The sequence below is a fragment of the Doryrhamphus excisus genome, linkage group LG10 (genome assembly GCF_037039965.1).
Source record: "Doryrhamphus excisus strain RoL-2023G ecotype Guam linkage group LG10, RoL_Dexc_Guam_v1.1, whole genome shotgun sequence".
Classification (NCBI taxonomy): Eukaryota; Metazoa; Chordata; class Actinopteri; order Syngnathiformes; family Syngnathidae; genus Doryrhamphus; species Doryrhamphus excisus.
Window position 1 is genome coordinate 2,174,633 of NC_136366.1, and position 16,157 is coordinate 2,190,789.

Genomic DNA, 16,157 nt, shown 5'->3' on the forward strand with positions numbered 1-16,157 from the left:
ATTACAACAGGGGCTGTCTACAGGTAATTTCTCAAAATGCTTTTTATTATTGATTTATTTAATATTCGTATGAATAACATTTAATCCTACACAAATTTCACAACATATAATATATGTGTAATAATAACAATCGCCTTTTAGAGCATATAATCAATCATTAGTTTCACTTTTAGGAAACAGTGGCGGGCCTTGCTGGTCACGTGACCCGTGGTCTCGCGGTCTCGCGCTGCATGCCGACGTCACGTCCACAAACTCCTTCAGATTTGTAGTTCTCAATATAAGTGTTCTCGAGTACTCGGACGCGTGTTTAGCCCTTAGCCTCTTTTGGGTGATTTATTTAAATAAGACATTTTTTCCTTAAAGATTTCAGACGGAAATATCAACTCATAAGAAGTGATTCCGGTTCAATGGGAAGCTTTGAGCTGCTCTCTAGAAAGTGACCATTGTTGTAATCAGGTCGAGGCTGTTGTTATTTCTACTTGCTGACCTTCTTAGTTAAACACAATTTTACAGCAGGAAGAGGGGGCAAGTATCCTAAGTGTCATGAAAGAAATGTCAAGGTAAGATAAATATGCGGCCTTCTCACCGCAGTGGGCATTTTATTTGCGTTAAACAACCAGAAAGAATAGGCTAAGAGCTAGCTTTAGCCTAGCTAACTGTCATAACAACCAAATAAGGCCTGTTGCCGTCGCTTGTTGTCGAGGCCGTTACATTAATGTTTGTGTAATTATAGCATAAACGGTGCCATACAGGGACGTGCTTTCACTTGTAGTTTGTCTCTGACAAAGTGCCAACTATTACAGTGTGTCTAAAAAGTGGTTATCAAGTCATTTTCGTCGTAGCAGAAAGCTAACGTTTTGGCTCATGCTAATTTAGCTAACGCTAACGCTTCCAACCTGTTAGCAAGCTCACGGCTAATGCTCGCAGCCCAAAAGCGAGTTTCGCAGTGTACTGTTGGCACTTTTCTCCACCTTGGTATTTTCAATATTTAAGTGTGTTTTAAACTGGAAATATTATTTAACATTTATTGCGGTGGAATTGTTGCTAGCACAGGAGGTGAAAAGGCAAAAGCAGCAATAAAACGACGAATTTGGCAGTTAGGCTCAACTCAGGAATTCTTTTTTTAAAGTACTTTATTTTGGGTAAAAATGAGTTCCAGTGCGATAACGACCATTATGCGTATGTGTTTGCCCCATTGTGAACTAATTTAGCAATCTCATTATAACTAGGGGACTATTTTAGTTTCTGGTGTATGACTTCCTCATCCAGCCCATAACATCTCTGGTTGCAGTCTTAAAGTATTGAAAACCCACTTAGTCCAAATAAGTTGCTTGCAACTACAGTTGCTGTTACCAATCCTTCACAAAAATGTAATGTCTTCCTCACAGCCATCATTCTGTATTCTATGGTTTTGTCTCCAGCTGTCATTAGTTGTCGCTATATTGTCTTGCAGTCTTTTCTGTTATTGCCCTGCTTTGCAACTGCAACTCTAATGTGGGGCTCATAGAGTGAAATTATTGTCTTGCAATATTGCACAGTTTTCACCATGTAATGTGTTCTGTTGTTGCAGCAACATGCCTGGTGGGCAGCAGCCCCAAAAACACTATGGCATCACGTCCGCCATTAGCCTTGCTCCCCCACGAGACATAGACCACCAGTACACCAAAAAGCTTTGCGATGCTATGAAGCCTTTTGGAGTGTTCGAAGATGAAGAAGAATTGAACCACAGGTCAGTATCTGGATGTACCCAGATTCAATGAGCAAGTTTCCTGAATATTCAATTTATCTGCACAATTAGTATTTGTTGCAGTGCTTGTTTATAATGTGTTTACTTATTTATGATCCTGTGTTTTCTACAGGATTGCAATATATATGTGGTGTTGGTTTGGAATATTTTAGTAGTTTACGACCTTCCAAATATGTTTAACACTATTAAACCCTCAAGACATGAAATAACACGCCGATAGTCACTTTTACACTCCTTTTACTCAAGGCAGTAGGCATTGATAGGAGAAAATGAGATATCTTGGACATAAATAGGACATAACATAGACTTACGTTAGCATTGACAGCATACTAATTGCGGTGGCTATTGTCTCATCAATGTAACATTACGGACACCTAGTGACCAGTGTAGTAAAGGCGCTTTTTGTGGTTGAGAGACTCGCCTACTTCAGTTGCTTTACGAAGCAGAGAACACGTGTTTAGTGAACATTCACACAGGAGCTACTGTCGGCCACAACTCACACCAGTCATTGCACTCTCCACATTGCTAAACATGCTCAACCCTAATTAGCTGGCTTCACACACATCACTTACGACATATCACTTTCTTCTGAATGCTTGTCTTATATTTGTATTTTTGTTCCTTTAGCTATTTTATGCTTGAAAATACTTAATTTAGACCAAAATATGTACAGTTTGATTAAATATGCATATTTTTAATAGTAGGTCATATGCAACCACAAAACAGTGAGAATTTATTATTTTGAAAAACTGTGATACAGTAAAGCTGTGAAATTGAACTGCAAAGGGGCGAGGGATGACTGTATTTGGAAATGAATGCACGGGAAACTCTGTAGTATTTGTTAATCAAGAAATCCTCTATTTCCAGACTCGCTGTTCTGGGAAAATTGAATAACTTTGTTAAAGAGTGGATTGCAGAGATCAGTGAATTAAAGGTAGGTTGAATGTTATGCTGTGTTCACATTCTGAATGTGGTTTTAAAAGCCAAAGCCAATTCTGTTACGTGTTCCAACAGAACCTTCCACCTTCCGCTATAAGCTGTGTTGGGGGCAAGATATTTACATTTGGTTCATATCGTCTTGGAGTCCATACAAAAGGTATGCCAAGCTTACACACATTACTAACACAATATTGTGTTTTCACTTGAATGTTGTTTTTTGGGGGTTTTTTTACATTTGGATGTGTTCTGTTGGAAAAGTACAAAAAATGACAAACAGTGTTTGGTTCCCTACTTTGCAAAAGAATTGCAACCTTTCAGTATGGTTACAAAGACAACATTACGGAAAATGTTACAAATGTTTGACAGGCAGAGAATGTACACGTCAGCAATTCCTGAACTGTATCACCGAGTGAAAGATGTGTTGTATGTGCTGAAATATTAGCCCCCACATTAGTTTTAACAATCCACTACATAACTGTGTGTGTGGTTTTTGTTGTTATTGATATTATGATATTGTAATGAATTATTAATCATTAAAATGTGTTTTTTTGCGTGTTTGAATTGTTGTGCAACATTGATCAAGGTGCTGCTCATTGCAGGAGCTGATATTGATGCCCTATGTGTGGCACCCCGACATGTGGAAAGGAGTGACTTTTTTCAGTCTTTCTTTGAGAAATTGAAACAGCATGAAGAAATTAAAGACCTGAGGGTAAGCCAGGCTACATTGCAGGAACATTTAGTACAGGGGTATCCGCACCTTTTCCAGTCCGGGGGGCCCTTCCAACAAACTGAAGAATGCGGGGTTGCTTTTTTGTGTATTGAAGAAAAACAATCCAGTGTTAATATACCTGTATGTTAAGCTATCTACACAAAACATCCATATCCTAACTTTGAGGTATAGTTGGAAAAGTAAATTAGTGTAATATCTACTTAACAACTATAAAACCATTTTCTATGTCACGGGATATGCTGTTGCCTATCCCAGCTGACTTCGGACAAGAGGCGGAATACAAACAGGACTAGTTGACAGCCAATCGGGTCGTTAATAACTAGCTAATTATATTTTGACAATATGCCAAAGGTCAAGAAAAAGCAATCTTTGTGTTGAAAATGACCCTGGGCGGTACGTTAGCACAATAAGACTTGTGATGCATTTCCGTAAATCTATGTTGCTTTGAAGTGAAATATTCACCTTACAGAAAGGAATGCAGATCCTTATTTTTTTTCTCTTATTGTCCCCGGGCTCATTCTTGCTGCCACTCACACTGACTTGGTAGACACTACGGTAAGAGTCCACTTGGGCTGCGGAAACTGCAGATGTTCACATAGTAACTTGCGTTGTACACAGGAAGTTCCTGTAAACAATAGCCGTATTTGCCTGCACAGCCGTGATGTTGTAGATTTTTGTGAGGGTTATTCTCATTTTCTTATATTGACATAATGATGATATGAGAGTGCTCCGGTGTCTGCGGCATGTGTGGCGTCCGGGAAAAAAAAGTTGGATCCCAAATGGATTCTTTCCTGATGGCTGACGGAGCCGGAGCGGTATCATACAGAGCTAGTGTGAGCCTGCAACAGGGATTACAATCTTGCGGAATGCTTCCGGTGGCCGCAACGGAGACTGGAGTCAGTGTGAGCCCCGGGATTATTGACTCGCATGGTTTTCTTATGTAGGGCACGCATACTCTGCATGAGTGATGGTCAGTTATTTGCTGACAGAAGTTATATTGTATATTTCATATGTTCACCTTACCGTGTGAAGTCACCTGGTTTTCTTTCTGTTTTTAGGCTGTTGAGGATGCCTTTGTTCCGGTTATAAAATTCAAATTTGACGGAATAGAGGTAAGTTACTGCACCATCCAGTGTGAAATAAAGCATATTTAAGCATACAATACCAGTCAAAAGTTTGCACACACTAAAAGCAACAACCACGGTCCATAAAGACCATCACAACACAACACACCACAACAAAAGAAGTGTCATGGCTGGCTGGCAATGGGTGGGGGTTTGGTTTAGGGCCGACATACACTGACACAAACGCATGCAGGTGTGCAGCAGAGCGGACTGTAATGCAGTCGCTCCCGAACAATGACATGGCAAGGAAAGTGTAGCGAACTACAGTACAGATCCTAGCACTCGCATTGGCTGAACATGCCAGACTTTAGATGTTAAGTGGATCCAAGTACGAGTACAGCCTGAATGGCTGAACTCAGTATGTTGCACACAAGCAGTGCTGCTCCTTTTTAATTTGGTGTTCTGTCTTTTTCCCATTTTGCACTGTGTGGTGCATGCACGTCTGTACCCAAGTCGCAACATTGAACCGCACTACAATTTCCTGAAGTAAATGTATATGTGTTGAAGTTTTGTGTTTGCTAGCTAAGACATGATTTGAGTTCCAAGACGATTGTTCGGTTTTGTGCCTTGAAATCAAGTTTTCTAATCTACATAGCTTTCATGTTGAACCTTGAATTTGACCCTAACTCTTTGGCCTGTTTCTTAACAGATTGACCTGCTTTTTGCCAGACTGGCATTACAGTCCATTCCAGACAACCTGGACCTACGTGGGGATTCCATCCTACGAAATTTGGACATTCGATGCATTCGAAGTCTTAATGGTAAACCACATGAACATGTGTACGTATGCTGTATAGTGTAACACGTTTGTGGATTTCTGAGGTAGTCCTAATCATTGCTTTTCATCAAATGTTTAGCATATGAAGGGGGATCTAGACAAACAAATCCCAGTCCACTGTGGTCGTCTTATTATGAAAGTGTCTGCTTTAAGTCGACGTTGTCCTAAATAGGTAGCCTCTTTTGTCGACACAAAATTCAAAATCCAAAGGGCTCATTTATGTCTACATATTTAATCATCATTCAGGTCCTCATTGGTAAATTTGTACATGGTAAACAGCCTGGTGCATGTGTCTTCTGGGACAGGGCAAACCTTCAGGCATTTAGTAAAGTGTTATTGTCCCAGCTCTTCCAAGTTTTTATTTTTTATTTTAAAACAAACTCCTCTCATGCAATTCTGCGCAGATACTTTGTTTTCCAGAATCATCCTGAGCAGAGCAAATTCTTAATTTATAACCTGTAAGGATTTTTTTCCGGGTGTAAAAAAAAAAATTCTGTCTGTTAAATAAATATCTCAATAAAACGGATGGGCTGGTCATGTATTTATTTGTCAAGGAACCTATTATGCTTTCTGCTTTTCTGACCTACAAATGTAGTTAGAATGTTGTATTGTCGTGTTAAACGATGCATAATAGGCCCCCTTTAAACGTACAAAATGGGCAAGGTACCAAACAATTATTTTCTCTATAATTAACTTAGGTGGTAACAATTCAGACATTGCGTTTATTAGAGGTGGAGTCCCCTTCTTTGTTTGTTTGTTTTCCTGATATCTTTTGTAATTTCAGGTTGTCGGGTGACTGATGAAATACTCTACTTGGTGCCAAACAAAGAAAACTTCAGGCTGACGCTGAGAGCCATCAAACTTTGGGCAAAACGTAAGCAATTAATTTATTGCATTATGTGCCTGTTTTTTTTACTAAAGGCAGTTTATTAACTGGGGGTTAGATTTTGAATATTGTATTTGTATTAAAAATGACGTTATACAACAGGTCGTGGGATTTATTCCAACATGCTGGGGTTTCTGGGTGGAGTATCATGGGCCATGCTGGTAGCCAGGACTTGCCAACTATATCCAAACGCTGTTGCTGCCACCCTGGTCCACAAGTTCTTCTTAGTTTTCTCCAAATGGTAAGATTCTTATTCATGTCAGTGTGGAGTTGACGTATGTGCAAAGAAGAGAAAAGTTGACGTGTGCAATTTCTGTGATGTAAGCATTGGACATTTCATCACAGTTATCAGATCAGTTACCATTATTATCACAGAATTGTTGAATGTGATGAAAATGCTGAAGTAATGATAGACACACTGAAGTCTAACACAATTTTATGAAAAAAATAAACACACAGGATACTTTCCTTGGCCAAGCCCAACTCTGCAAAGTGCGCATGCACGATGTCTTCTGAGTGCTTGCCGCTTATGGGGTTCGAAAGAACGTGTGATCAATTGCTCAATTCATTGTGAGCCACGGGCACCATTTTTGAGAGCAAGAGCTTTAGCTCAAAATAAAAAAATGTTTATAATTTCACAATTAAATGATCATGTCGTCAGGTCTATGGTCCTTTCCTTTGTGGATTCTTGAGCGTGCAACCCCCGCGGTAACCTCACCATGAATACCAGGGCTTTGGCTACGTGTAATTGATTGGAACAGTGCTCCACTACAAAATAAAAGCCGTCACTCCTTAAAATTTAACTTGATATTATACAACAGTAGAAGGAGTATGATATTAATATATACTTGGAAAAAGGCATTCGACCGTGTCCCTCACGGTGTATTGTGGGGGTGCTTCGAGCCCGCCAGCAGTAAGTTCAGCCTGATTCCGGCGAAGGCTTCCCTTTGTCATCAAGTCTGTTAATAGTTTTCATGGACAGTCAAGGAAGTCCAGTTTATAGGCCTTGAGATCTAGTCTCTGCTTAGCATCTTTGCCGTTAAATTAACAGTTTTGCAACATTCATAAAGATGTGCTGACCCCTTGGTGGCAGCATTTAACAGTTTCTTGTTGGTTGATTTTCTTTAAGAAAAAGAATTTTCTTTAAAAAATCTATTGTTTGTTTCCCTAGGGAGTGGCCAAATCCTGTGCTTTTGAAACAACCTGAGGACAGTAATCTGAATCTGCCTGTATGGGATCCCAGAGTGAGTATTGTCAGAGTAATACTGTGATTTCGGTATGTATGACCTTGGCTGTTGCAGTTTCTGCGGCATACTTTTTTCAAGACCACATTAAGTTTTGATATAATTTTGTCAAAAAGTCTGCACTTGAAAATACTGTAAATGAGAAAAATCGTCAGTATGACCCCAAGTTTGTGATGGGAGTAAATTCACTCATCTGATTTGCATATTATGACATCACCAGGCTCCCTGTCTCCATCATACCAGACTAGTTCATCAAAATGTCTGGCCCACTTGTCATACTCTTCTGTCTCTCATGCTAACACAGCCATCATCATCATCATCATTTACAGCGTGATCCTGGACGCGACTGCTTCTTTCTCTGCTATAAAAAGTTTATTTCCTGCCGTGCATTTTCCTGTGGCTGCCGCTATTTCCACGTTTTGACATTTTTTCCATATTCCCACTACCCCCTACCATTTGGTGTTTTGACCACCTGTGCCACACACTGTACATCATCTTTTTGGAGAAACATGAATTATGATGCTTTGTGGGCCGCCAGCAGCCTTGAGCTTCTGTGTATGCGGCGCTTCAAACTCATGTGTAGAAACATACCCACAGGTGTTGCTCATATTGAAGGCATAGATGTCTGCCACCTCCTGGTCTAAAATAGTAACTGCATAAGGCATTATATTTGTCTCTATGGCATGTTAAATTCATCAATGTTGCCTGTCGTTTAAAAGAGTTAAAATAGATCACACCCAAAACCATCAGTCAGATGGTGAGAAATCTACACTAAGCTTGTGCTATGTCTTTCAGTCAAATGATACCCGTCCTTTTGCCTTTAGGTGAACCCATCTGACAGATATCACCTGATGCCCATCATCACACCTGCCTACCCACAGCAAAACTCCACTTACAATGTCTCCACATCAACACGCACCATTATGAGCGAGGAGTTTAAATATGGTAACTGCAGTGCAAAGTCACGACAAGTGCACTCATTCCTGTTCATGCCTATCCTGAGCTATTTAGTTATTTGGTTTGCTATGTTTCTCTGACTTAACCAGGTCTCAGTGTCACAGATGAGATTCTTCAAGGGAAAGCTGAATGGCCAAAGCTCTTTGAGCCACCCAATTTTTTCCAGAAATACAAGTAAGTTTTGAGTTAAAGCGTGTTTTGTTGTTGTTGTTTTTGAGCACCAAAGTGGAGGGAATGTGCAGTTTGAAATATCCAACTCACCACGAGTGCACCACCTTCCTTGTTTTACATTACATGGGTTCAAAATGGCTGTATTGACTTGCCTTTTCCCCCTAATTTCAATGAAGATATTTTAAAACACATTTTTGTTTCCACATTTTAGTGGAACTGCTAAACTAGGATATTTCTGCTCAAGGTTCTCAGACCATCTCGTACTTGCCCATGTCTATGTAGGATGCTTTTAATTTAAGGATCAGCACAAAGGGAGCAGGTAGCGTGCACGTGTGTTGATGACTACTTCATCTTATGATTTGCTCCGCAGGCATTACATCGTTCTGACAGCCAGTGCATCCACAGAAGAAAATCACTTGGAATGGTAAGTGCGATTAGTGTCAATTGGTGAATCATTATATCCCACCCAGAAAAACCTTGCGCAAAGGAGACAAAATGCCGGCACTCGTCCGGCAGCTTGGCACTACTGCTGAAGTTGGTGTGCATAACGTTTTCAAGTGCGGCTCACACGTGAGCCGTGCACGCTACGACAGTTGAACTGGGGAAGTGCAGAGACTGACATGCACGCTTGTGCGCTCTCATTGCGTGGAAGTGGTTGCAGAGGGCACATGCGTCACACGTCATCCATAGCCTGACGCAGCCCCGCACACAACCAAAGTTCCTCTTACACCAAAAGTGCTACATGCTCCCAAAACCGTACCGAGGGGGGTATGTGCAATAACTATTGTCCAAGAAGGTTAAACAAGAAAAGTGCGATTTTTCCATACTGATGGTGTTAACAGGAGCCCAATCGGGGGTGAGGCCTACCCTCCTTATGAATCACATGCTAGCTTCTGAAGACATTTTTATCACTTATTTGAACCAATCCAATGTGTTTTCCCTCAGGATTGGACTTGTTGAGTCCAAGATTCGTGTTTTGGTGGGGAACCTGGAGAGGAATGAGTATATTACCCTTGCACATGTCAACCCCCAGTCCTTTCCCGGGTCCAGAGAGAACCGAAATGAGTGAGTTCCGTATTTTTTTTACTCCCAAGTACCATAAGGTCAGTGAGATGCCATCCTTTAACATTTTTTGTAAAAACTTTTTATTTTTTTTACAAATCTTCTTTATCCAAGTGAATTGAGAATTTGATTCCAGACCAACCAGCACAAATCTGACTCCCACAGGCCGGTTCTGTTCACATGAAGCACACCAATTAATCCTGTACCTTTTGAGATGTGCTCCTAATCTGAGAGAGGAAATGATGGAATGTGAATATGTTCTACAAATGTCTTACAGGAATGATTTTGTCTCCATGTGGTTCATTGGGATCATTTTCAAGAAGGTGGAGAACGCGGAGAGTGTGAATATTGATCTCACATACGACATCCAGTCCTTCACAGACACTGGTAGGTAACTAGCGGGCACTCGGTCTATCACTGTAGACTCCGATGTTCACCTCCAATGATTCCAAAAGACCCGTAAAATAATGAGAAGCGGGATTTGTTTTGTTTGTAATTTGATTGCACCATTCATCAAATGACCTTAAGGCCCCTGTTGCCTGCAGTGTACAGACAAGCAAACAACATTAACATGCTGAAAGATGGGATGAAGATTGAAGCAACACATGTGAAGAAGAAGCAGCTTCATCAGTATCTTCCTGCTGAGCTGGTGCAAAAGAAAAAGAGAGTGAGTACATATGCTTAGTTTGAACGCTACTGTTTAGTTTGTCTAAAACTTATCTCCTCTCCTTCAGAGCATAGCAGAGTTAAACCGCAGCTCCAATGGAGGGAGCTCCAAGCGGATTTCTCTGGACAGCAGTCACTTGGACAGCTCGAGAGATACCGACTCAGGGACCCCCTTCGCCTCCCCCACCAGCAAAGCCTCCAAGCCAACATCTGACACAGATGATGGGTATGAAAAACCCATCTCAATAATTACTGCATTGTTTTAGTAATAATAATAATGCTTCATTTATCGCAGTTAATTGGTTCCGGACCTCGCTAGGGTTGGGCATTGTTTGAATTTGAGCACTTCCAGTTCTCCAACGATTCTTGATTCCGATTCTTTTCAGAAGTCAGGTCATTTAATGAGTGCATTTACCAAATATCTTGGAAACTGCAGTAGTGTTAACGTCGTTTCATTCTATTTCTTCTCAGTTTGAGCTGAATGCACCTATACAGGATTTATTAATTTTGTGCATTTTTGACATTATAATGTGTTTAATTTCTCAGTATAATACTGTGCTCTGAAATGTACTTTGTTCTAAAGACTATGGGGGAAAAAAAACGATGTCAATGTGAGACGGGTTTTATATCCTGGTATATTTCCTCATGGTTTGTGGGAATCATTCATAGCTCTTCTTAAACTGAACGTTGCCGTTTTTAGTCAGCTGCATTTGCCATTTGTGTTTTAGTTCCCCTTTTTCTTACTGTCACTACTCTTACTTCCTCTCTAGCGTCAGTCCCCCCAAGCAACTTGTTTTGGAGGTCTCTCCCGCAGCCAGCGCAGCACCGGCTGCTAAAGACCACGGCATGTCTATCCTTGGTTCTAGTGAGTCCAATATTTCTATTGACATCATTGATCAAGGTCATTGGAAATGTACAATGTCTTGTTTATCTTGCAGAGCCGGCGGTTAAAGCTGCTCCAGCCAGTAGCGCCGTCTCAGCAATGGCGAGTGGGAATGTGATTCCCAATGCAGCAAGCAGCCCCAAAGAGGAGCCCGAGAGCCAGGAGGACTCTGTCAACGGAGCTGCCAAAAGACCTCACTCCCCGACAGAAGACGACACGACCAAGAGGTCCAAAGACGCACAGGTAAGACTACCTGTTTGGCTTTCACACATTTGGTGTTATCGACATTTTTATTGGCTTTGCTGCAGGTGTCCCCTAACGATGAACCTACATTCAAAGAGCCTTTGCCACCATCCTCGGAGACGCATCGAGAGGTATCGAACATTGTGGGCGTTTGCTCTGTCTGGTTTTGCTAACTGTCCACAAAACCCAACTAAACGGTAATATTTTGGCTTTTCAAAATTAGACTCCTCTCACCGAATCTAAGCCGAAGCCCATTCCGACCATTGACACGCCAAGAACTCAGGTTGCACATCCTTTATAAACAAAAAGGGTTTTGTTATCCTCTGGGGAAAAACAACAGGAAATTAGGTGCAAGTGCTATCATTCTCTCTCCCACCAGCGGCTTCCCAGCATGGAGCTGCCTGACGCCTCCTCACCTCTGCCAGCCAGCAACAGCTGTCGTGTTGTCAAGAACTCCATCAAACTTGCCCTGAACCGCCACAAGTGAGTTTGAAGAGCTGGTGACGTTTCTGTCTCGCCATCTAATGCCTTTTCTCCTCTGGTTGGTCGATTGCAGCATCACGCCTCCCAAGCCCCCGGTGTTCGAGGTCAACGCCACCTCTGAGGCGCCTCCTGCCAATCAAGAAAGGGGCATGTCCATTCCTGTTATTGGATCCAGTGAGTGTCTCCCCTCCCTGAAACCTACACAAACACGCACCCATCTTCCCCATGTGGGTTAAATGCTCTGATGTGATGAGTTTAAAGGGGAACTTTTGCCCATCATTCACAATCCTTATGTGAAACATCAACATGTATTTCTTTCCCTTTTGTGCATTCTAGCGTGAGAAAACGAGCTTATCAGCTTGCCAGCAACAAGCGTTTATTGTGACAGTGTTCCATTTACATAACTGACTTGTATATTAAACTACTACTTCGATACTAACTTACTAACACAACGCGTCACTAGTCTCGCCATCATTCACAGACGGAAGAGTGGACACCTAGCTCTCTCAGTTTTGCTACAAAGACTCAACAAGGGTGCAGTTTCTACCCGAAGACCGGAACGCACGTCTCGTGCTGGAACACACAGCCAACCCAAGGAAGAGCGGACATCGTAAGCGTTGTCGCCGCTGCGTTGTTGACAGAACTGGCGTATATGGGGGTATATCAGTGCGCCTCAAAAAGGTTTTGGTCGCGTTTTAAATAATCAAAATACAGCAAGATACTGCAACTGTTGCATGTTATCAGTGTACTACGTGTTAATCACAGCATGTACACCAAACGATGCAACATTAGATTTTCTTTTTTAAGGGCTTCATAATCGAAGTAGGTGTATCCCAATGACGGCAGTGGAAGCTGTCTGAAATGAGGCACAGAAAAGGGAAAGAAATTAGTGTTCATGTTTCACATAAGACTTGGGACTGATGGGCAAAGTTCCAAAAAAAAAAGTGCAGTTCCCCTTTTGAAGGTATGTTACACAGTCGTCGTTAATCATCAAAAAGAACACAAACATATTTAAGCAAATTGTACGTATTTCTTTTCCATGTTGATTGGGCCAAATACATTGTAATACTCAATACAGTATTGTACATTGCTCAGCAGGTGTCAGTATGAGCTGTTTTAAGCAGAGTTATGATGCCATCTACTGTAAGTTGTAACATAATTATAAGGCGTTAGCTCAATCAGATAGCATGTCGAACGTCAACAGCCTTTGTCCACACCTTCCCCTTTGCAGAACAAGTGGTGTCCAAGCACGCGACGCAAACCGTGGGCAGCTCCATCCCCACCTTGGTGAGTCGAGGAGCAGATCCTCTCAACGGCGCCGCCTCCAAGAGACCTCACTCTCCTTCCCTGGAGGAGCAGTCCAAGAGGCTGAAAGAAACCGAGAAGGCCAGAATCCACATCTCGTGAACTCCCGAGCGGAGTCCGGATTCATGTGTGCACAGAGGTGGGGCTTTGTAGTCGGGTCTAACACAGAAGTTCACTTCACACGTTCAGGTCGCGCAGTTTGGGCTGTCGCGCGCCGGACGGACGGACACCTCACCTCAGATCTCCAGAGGTTACAGATATACCAGAAAATAGGTGATTTGGACAGAGCTGATGTTGTCAGCACTCGTGGGCCCGAGTACCGGAGTGCATTTTATTCAACACTCGCAGAGATCTCAGACAGGAAGTTAAGCAGAACTTTTTTTTTTTTTTACCAACTTTCCACCCCCCCCCCCCCCCCCCCCGCCCCATTTCTTTTGAGTTAACATGTTTTAAATACAAAAGCCCCAATATTTCCTCCACCTTTGCTTCACATCTCATATATGCTGATTTATTTTTGTCTCTTTAATCTCTTTATTTCCTAAACAGAAATTTGTACAGTAAATGTTGATGTACATAACGTCTTTGTCTTAAGAAGCTCACTGTCAAGTCATTTCTTCTATCATAGTTTTATCTAAAAAGGAAAAAAACAATGTTTAAAAAAATGTTTTAATTTTCTTTATGACTTGTCCTGTATAGTTTAGATGAAGCAGCAAGCGTCTCCGGAAGGTTTGCTCGGATTTGACAAATTACAAGCATAGTTGTTCGGACCACCTCAACCACTGCAAAGGATTCCACGTTTATGTCCGTCTTTTAAATGTTTGGAACGGGCCCAGCAGCTGCACGTTTCGTGTGCTCGTTAGACCGGATTTCTGAATAATGAAATACTCCGCTTCTTGGAGTGACTGGGCGGAAATTATGGAAATATGTTGGAGACTGAATCAAAAAGATGACTTTGTTACACTTTGCTTCTTTTTTTTTTATGTTGTGCTTCAGTCCTCCTTATACAACACAAATGGACCGTTGCATCTAAAGCTTCCCTGCAGCCAACAGGGCAGCCATTTTGGCTCTAAGGAGGGCTAAACACTCACAACCAACCCCATGTGGAGCCACCACTTCACTTCCCTGCTGGTAAAGCAAAGGTTTGTGGTGCTTGATGAAAACTGGTTCAGAGCTTTGCCATTCCTTGTGCTTGCTTGTGTGTGTGCGTGTGTGTGCATATGTGGTTGTTTTGTTTTTGAAATTGACTAAATTCCCTTCGTTTTGGGTATTAACCCTCTGCACCTCCTGTGGAGGTTCTTAAAAGGCTTCTCCTGGGCCACCGGGTAGAGGGCATCAGGAGACCACGTCATCCCTCCATAACGAATTCATCAGAAGCTGGGCAGATTTCAGCACAAATTACGCTGCTGCATTTCTAACCATCAAGGAGCCTTCTTCCTCCAGAGCAGGTACTGTTTAGACAGACTGGCTCTTTTTCCGCTCTGTTTTCCCCAACTAAATGTACAGAGAAAAGTTTTTTTGTTTTTTCGCCAAAAAACATATTCTTCATTATTGGGGGTTTTCTTATCACTTAATTTATATTTGCCTATTTGTACCGTTTGATCTTTTTTTTTTAAAAAAAACAAAACAAAAAACAAAACAAAAATAGCATTCATAATACATAGGTCTTTTTTTTTAACAAAAAAAAACTCTACCGCGGATTCAGACAACTGTTTTGCTGTTCAGAAACATTTAACAAAAGAGGTCATCTAGATGTTTGTTTCTAAAATGTATTGAAAGGGTATTTTTGTATGTGTTATCACTTCCTTTAAATGAATCTGTACAACCATTAAACCCCTGAAAACTACCCACCATGTGTGTTTTATTATTGCCGAGATCAAGAAAAAACAGCAAATATGGGAAACATCAGCAGTAATTTTACAGAGAAAAATAACATTTTTAGTAGCAAAGTTGAAACTAAAAAGTAGAAGAAACAAAATTAATAATTTTAGGAAAATTGGGATGCCGAAAAAGTTAAAATATGGGAAATAAAGTCAAAATGTGGAAATAAATGAATAATTATGGAGTAAAGTAAAAAAAAAAACTAAACTGTATTATGGAAAGCAGGAAGTGAACAAATGTAACAGAGTACCAGATGGAGGGGTAGGATTTAATAAGCTTTGCTTCTTCCTACTCCTTTTGGACATGTGGAACTGGGAACTGATTATGGGATGCACTCAATTGTAATCTGATGCATGTTCAAATGAAATAAAACCATTACCATAAATGCACCAGAAGAAATTGGCAATGGGTTAAAAATAGATATGGAAAATGCTTTTGTTCATGCTTTTGAGCATCAAGTTGAAAAAAAGATAAATAATAAATATGTAATATTTATATAAATAATAAATAAAACTCACAATACAAAAACGTGTAATATGATGGGGAAATGTCATTTTAAAGTTTAACTTATTGTCTGTTATTGGACTTCACTCCAACAACAACCATCATTGGTCTTGACAGACAGCCAATCAGATCCTCCGGCTCAGGGCTGGTGACATTTTTTGGGGTTTGTTTGTTTGTTCAATAAGCCTCAGGATCTTCCAGCATCCAACCTCAGCAGCAATAGCACACAGCCAGAGGCCTTGCTTATGCAGCTCAACAATCCCACCGCTTTTTTAAATGGAGCAACACGGACAGTATTTTCACCATTTCGTCACTAGGTGGCGGTATAAAGCTTGCCAACGGCAGAAACATTTGTGACACATTTTTCTATGCAAGTTGAGCCTAGCCATTGTTTAAAAACCATACAATAGCTCATTGTGAGAGAAGAAGAACCAACTGACTACCGTCAAAAAGAGTTATTTCCAGTTGTAGATGACAATTGACTGAAGTTCTTGGCATTTTCCCCGCAACTTCTAACACCTTTTAACGCGAGTGAACACTCTCCGCTCTGTAAGATC

At 41.2% G+C, this 16,157-nt stretch overlaps 1 protein-coding gene across 1 annotated transcript; it reads left to right on the top strand.

Annotated features, from left to right (window-relative positions):
- The first annotated feature begins 239 nt into the window (after positions 1-239).
- papolg (poly(A) polymerase gamma) lies at positions 240-15,061 on the top strand. Its single transcript, XM_078793834.1, has 25 exons — positions 240-560; positions 1,571-1,729; positions 2,615-2,681; positions 2,762-2,843; positions 3,286-3,395; positions 4,475-4,528; positions 5,190-5,301; positions 6,103-6,192; positions 6,307-6,445; positions 7,376-7,448; positions 8,273-8,393; positions 8,495-8,579; positions 8,947-9,000; positions 9,522-9,641; positions 9,916-10,025; positions 10,184-10,305; positions 10,373-10,530; positions 11,075-11,169; positions 11,243-11,430; positions 11,496-11,561; positions 11,654-11,713; positions 11,810-11,913; positions 11,987-12,087; positions 13,145-13,357; positions 14,212-15,061. The coding sequence occupies exons 1-24, from the start codon at positions 544-546 to the stop codon at positions 13,318-13,320; spliced, it is 2,463 nt and encodes an 820-aa protein (XP_078649960.1). The 5' UTR covers positions 240-543; the 3' UTR covers positions 13,321-13,357; positions 14,212-15,061.
- The last annotated feature ends 1,096 nt before the right edge of the window (positions 15,062-16,157 follow it).

Excerpts from the sequence above, each read along its gene's own strand:
- papolg (XM_078793834.1), top strand. Across the intron at positions 9,001-9,521 it reads GAAGAAAATCACTTGGAATG|GATTGGACTTGTTGAGTCCA; the intron begins GTAAGTGCGATT and ends GTTTTCCCTCAG. Across the intron at positions 11,431-11,495 it reads AGAGGTCCAAAGACGCACAG|GTGTCCCCTAACGATGAACC; the intron begins GTAAGACTACCT and ends GCTTTGCTGCAG.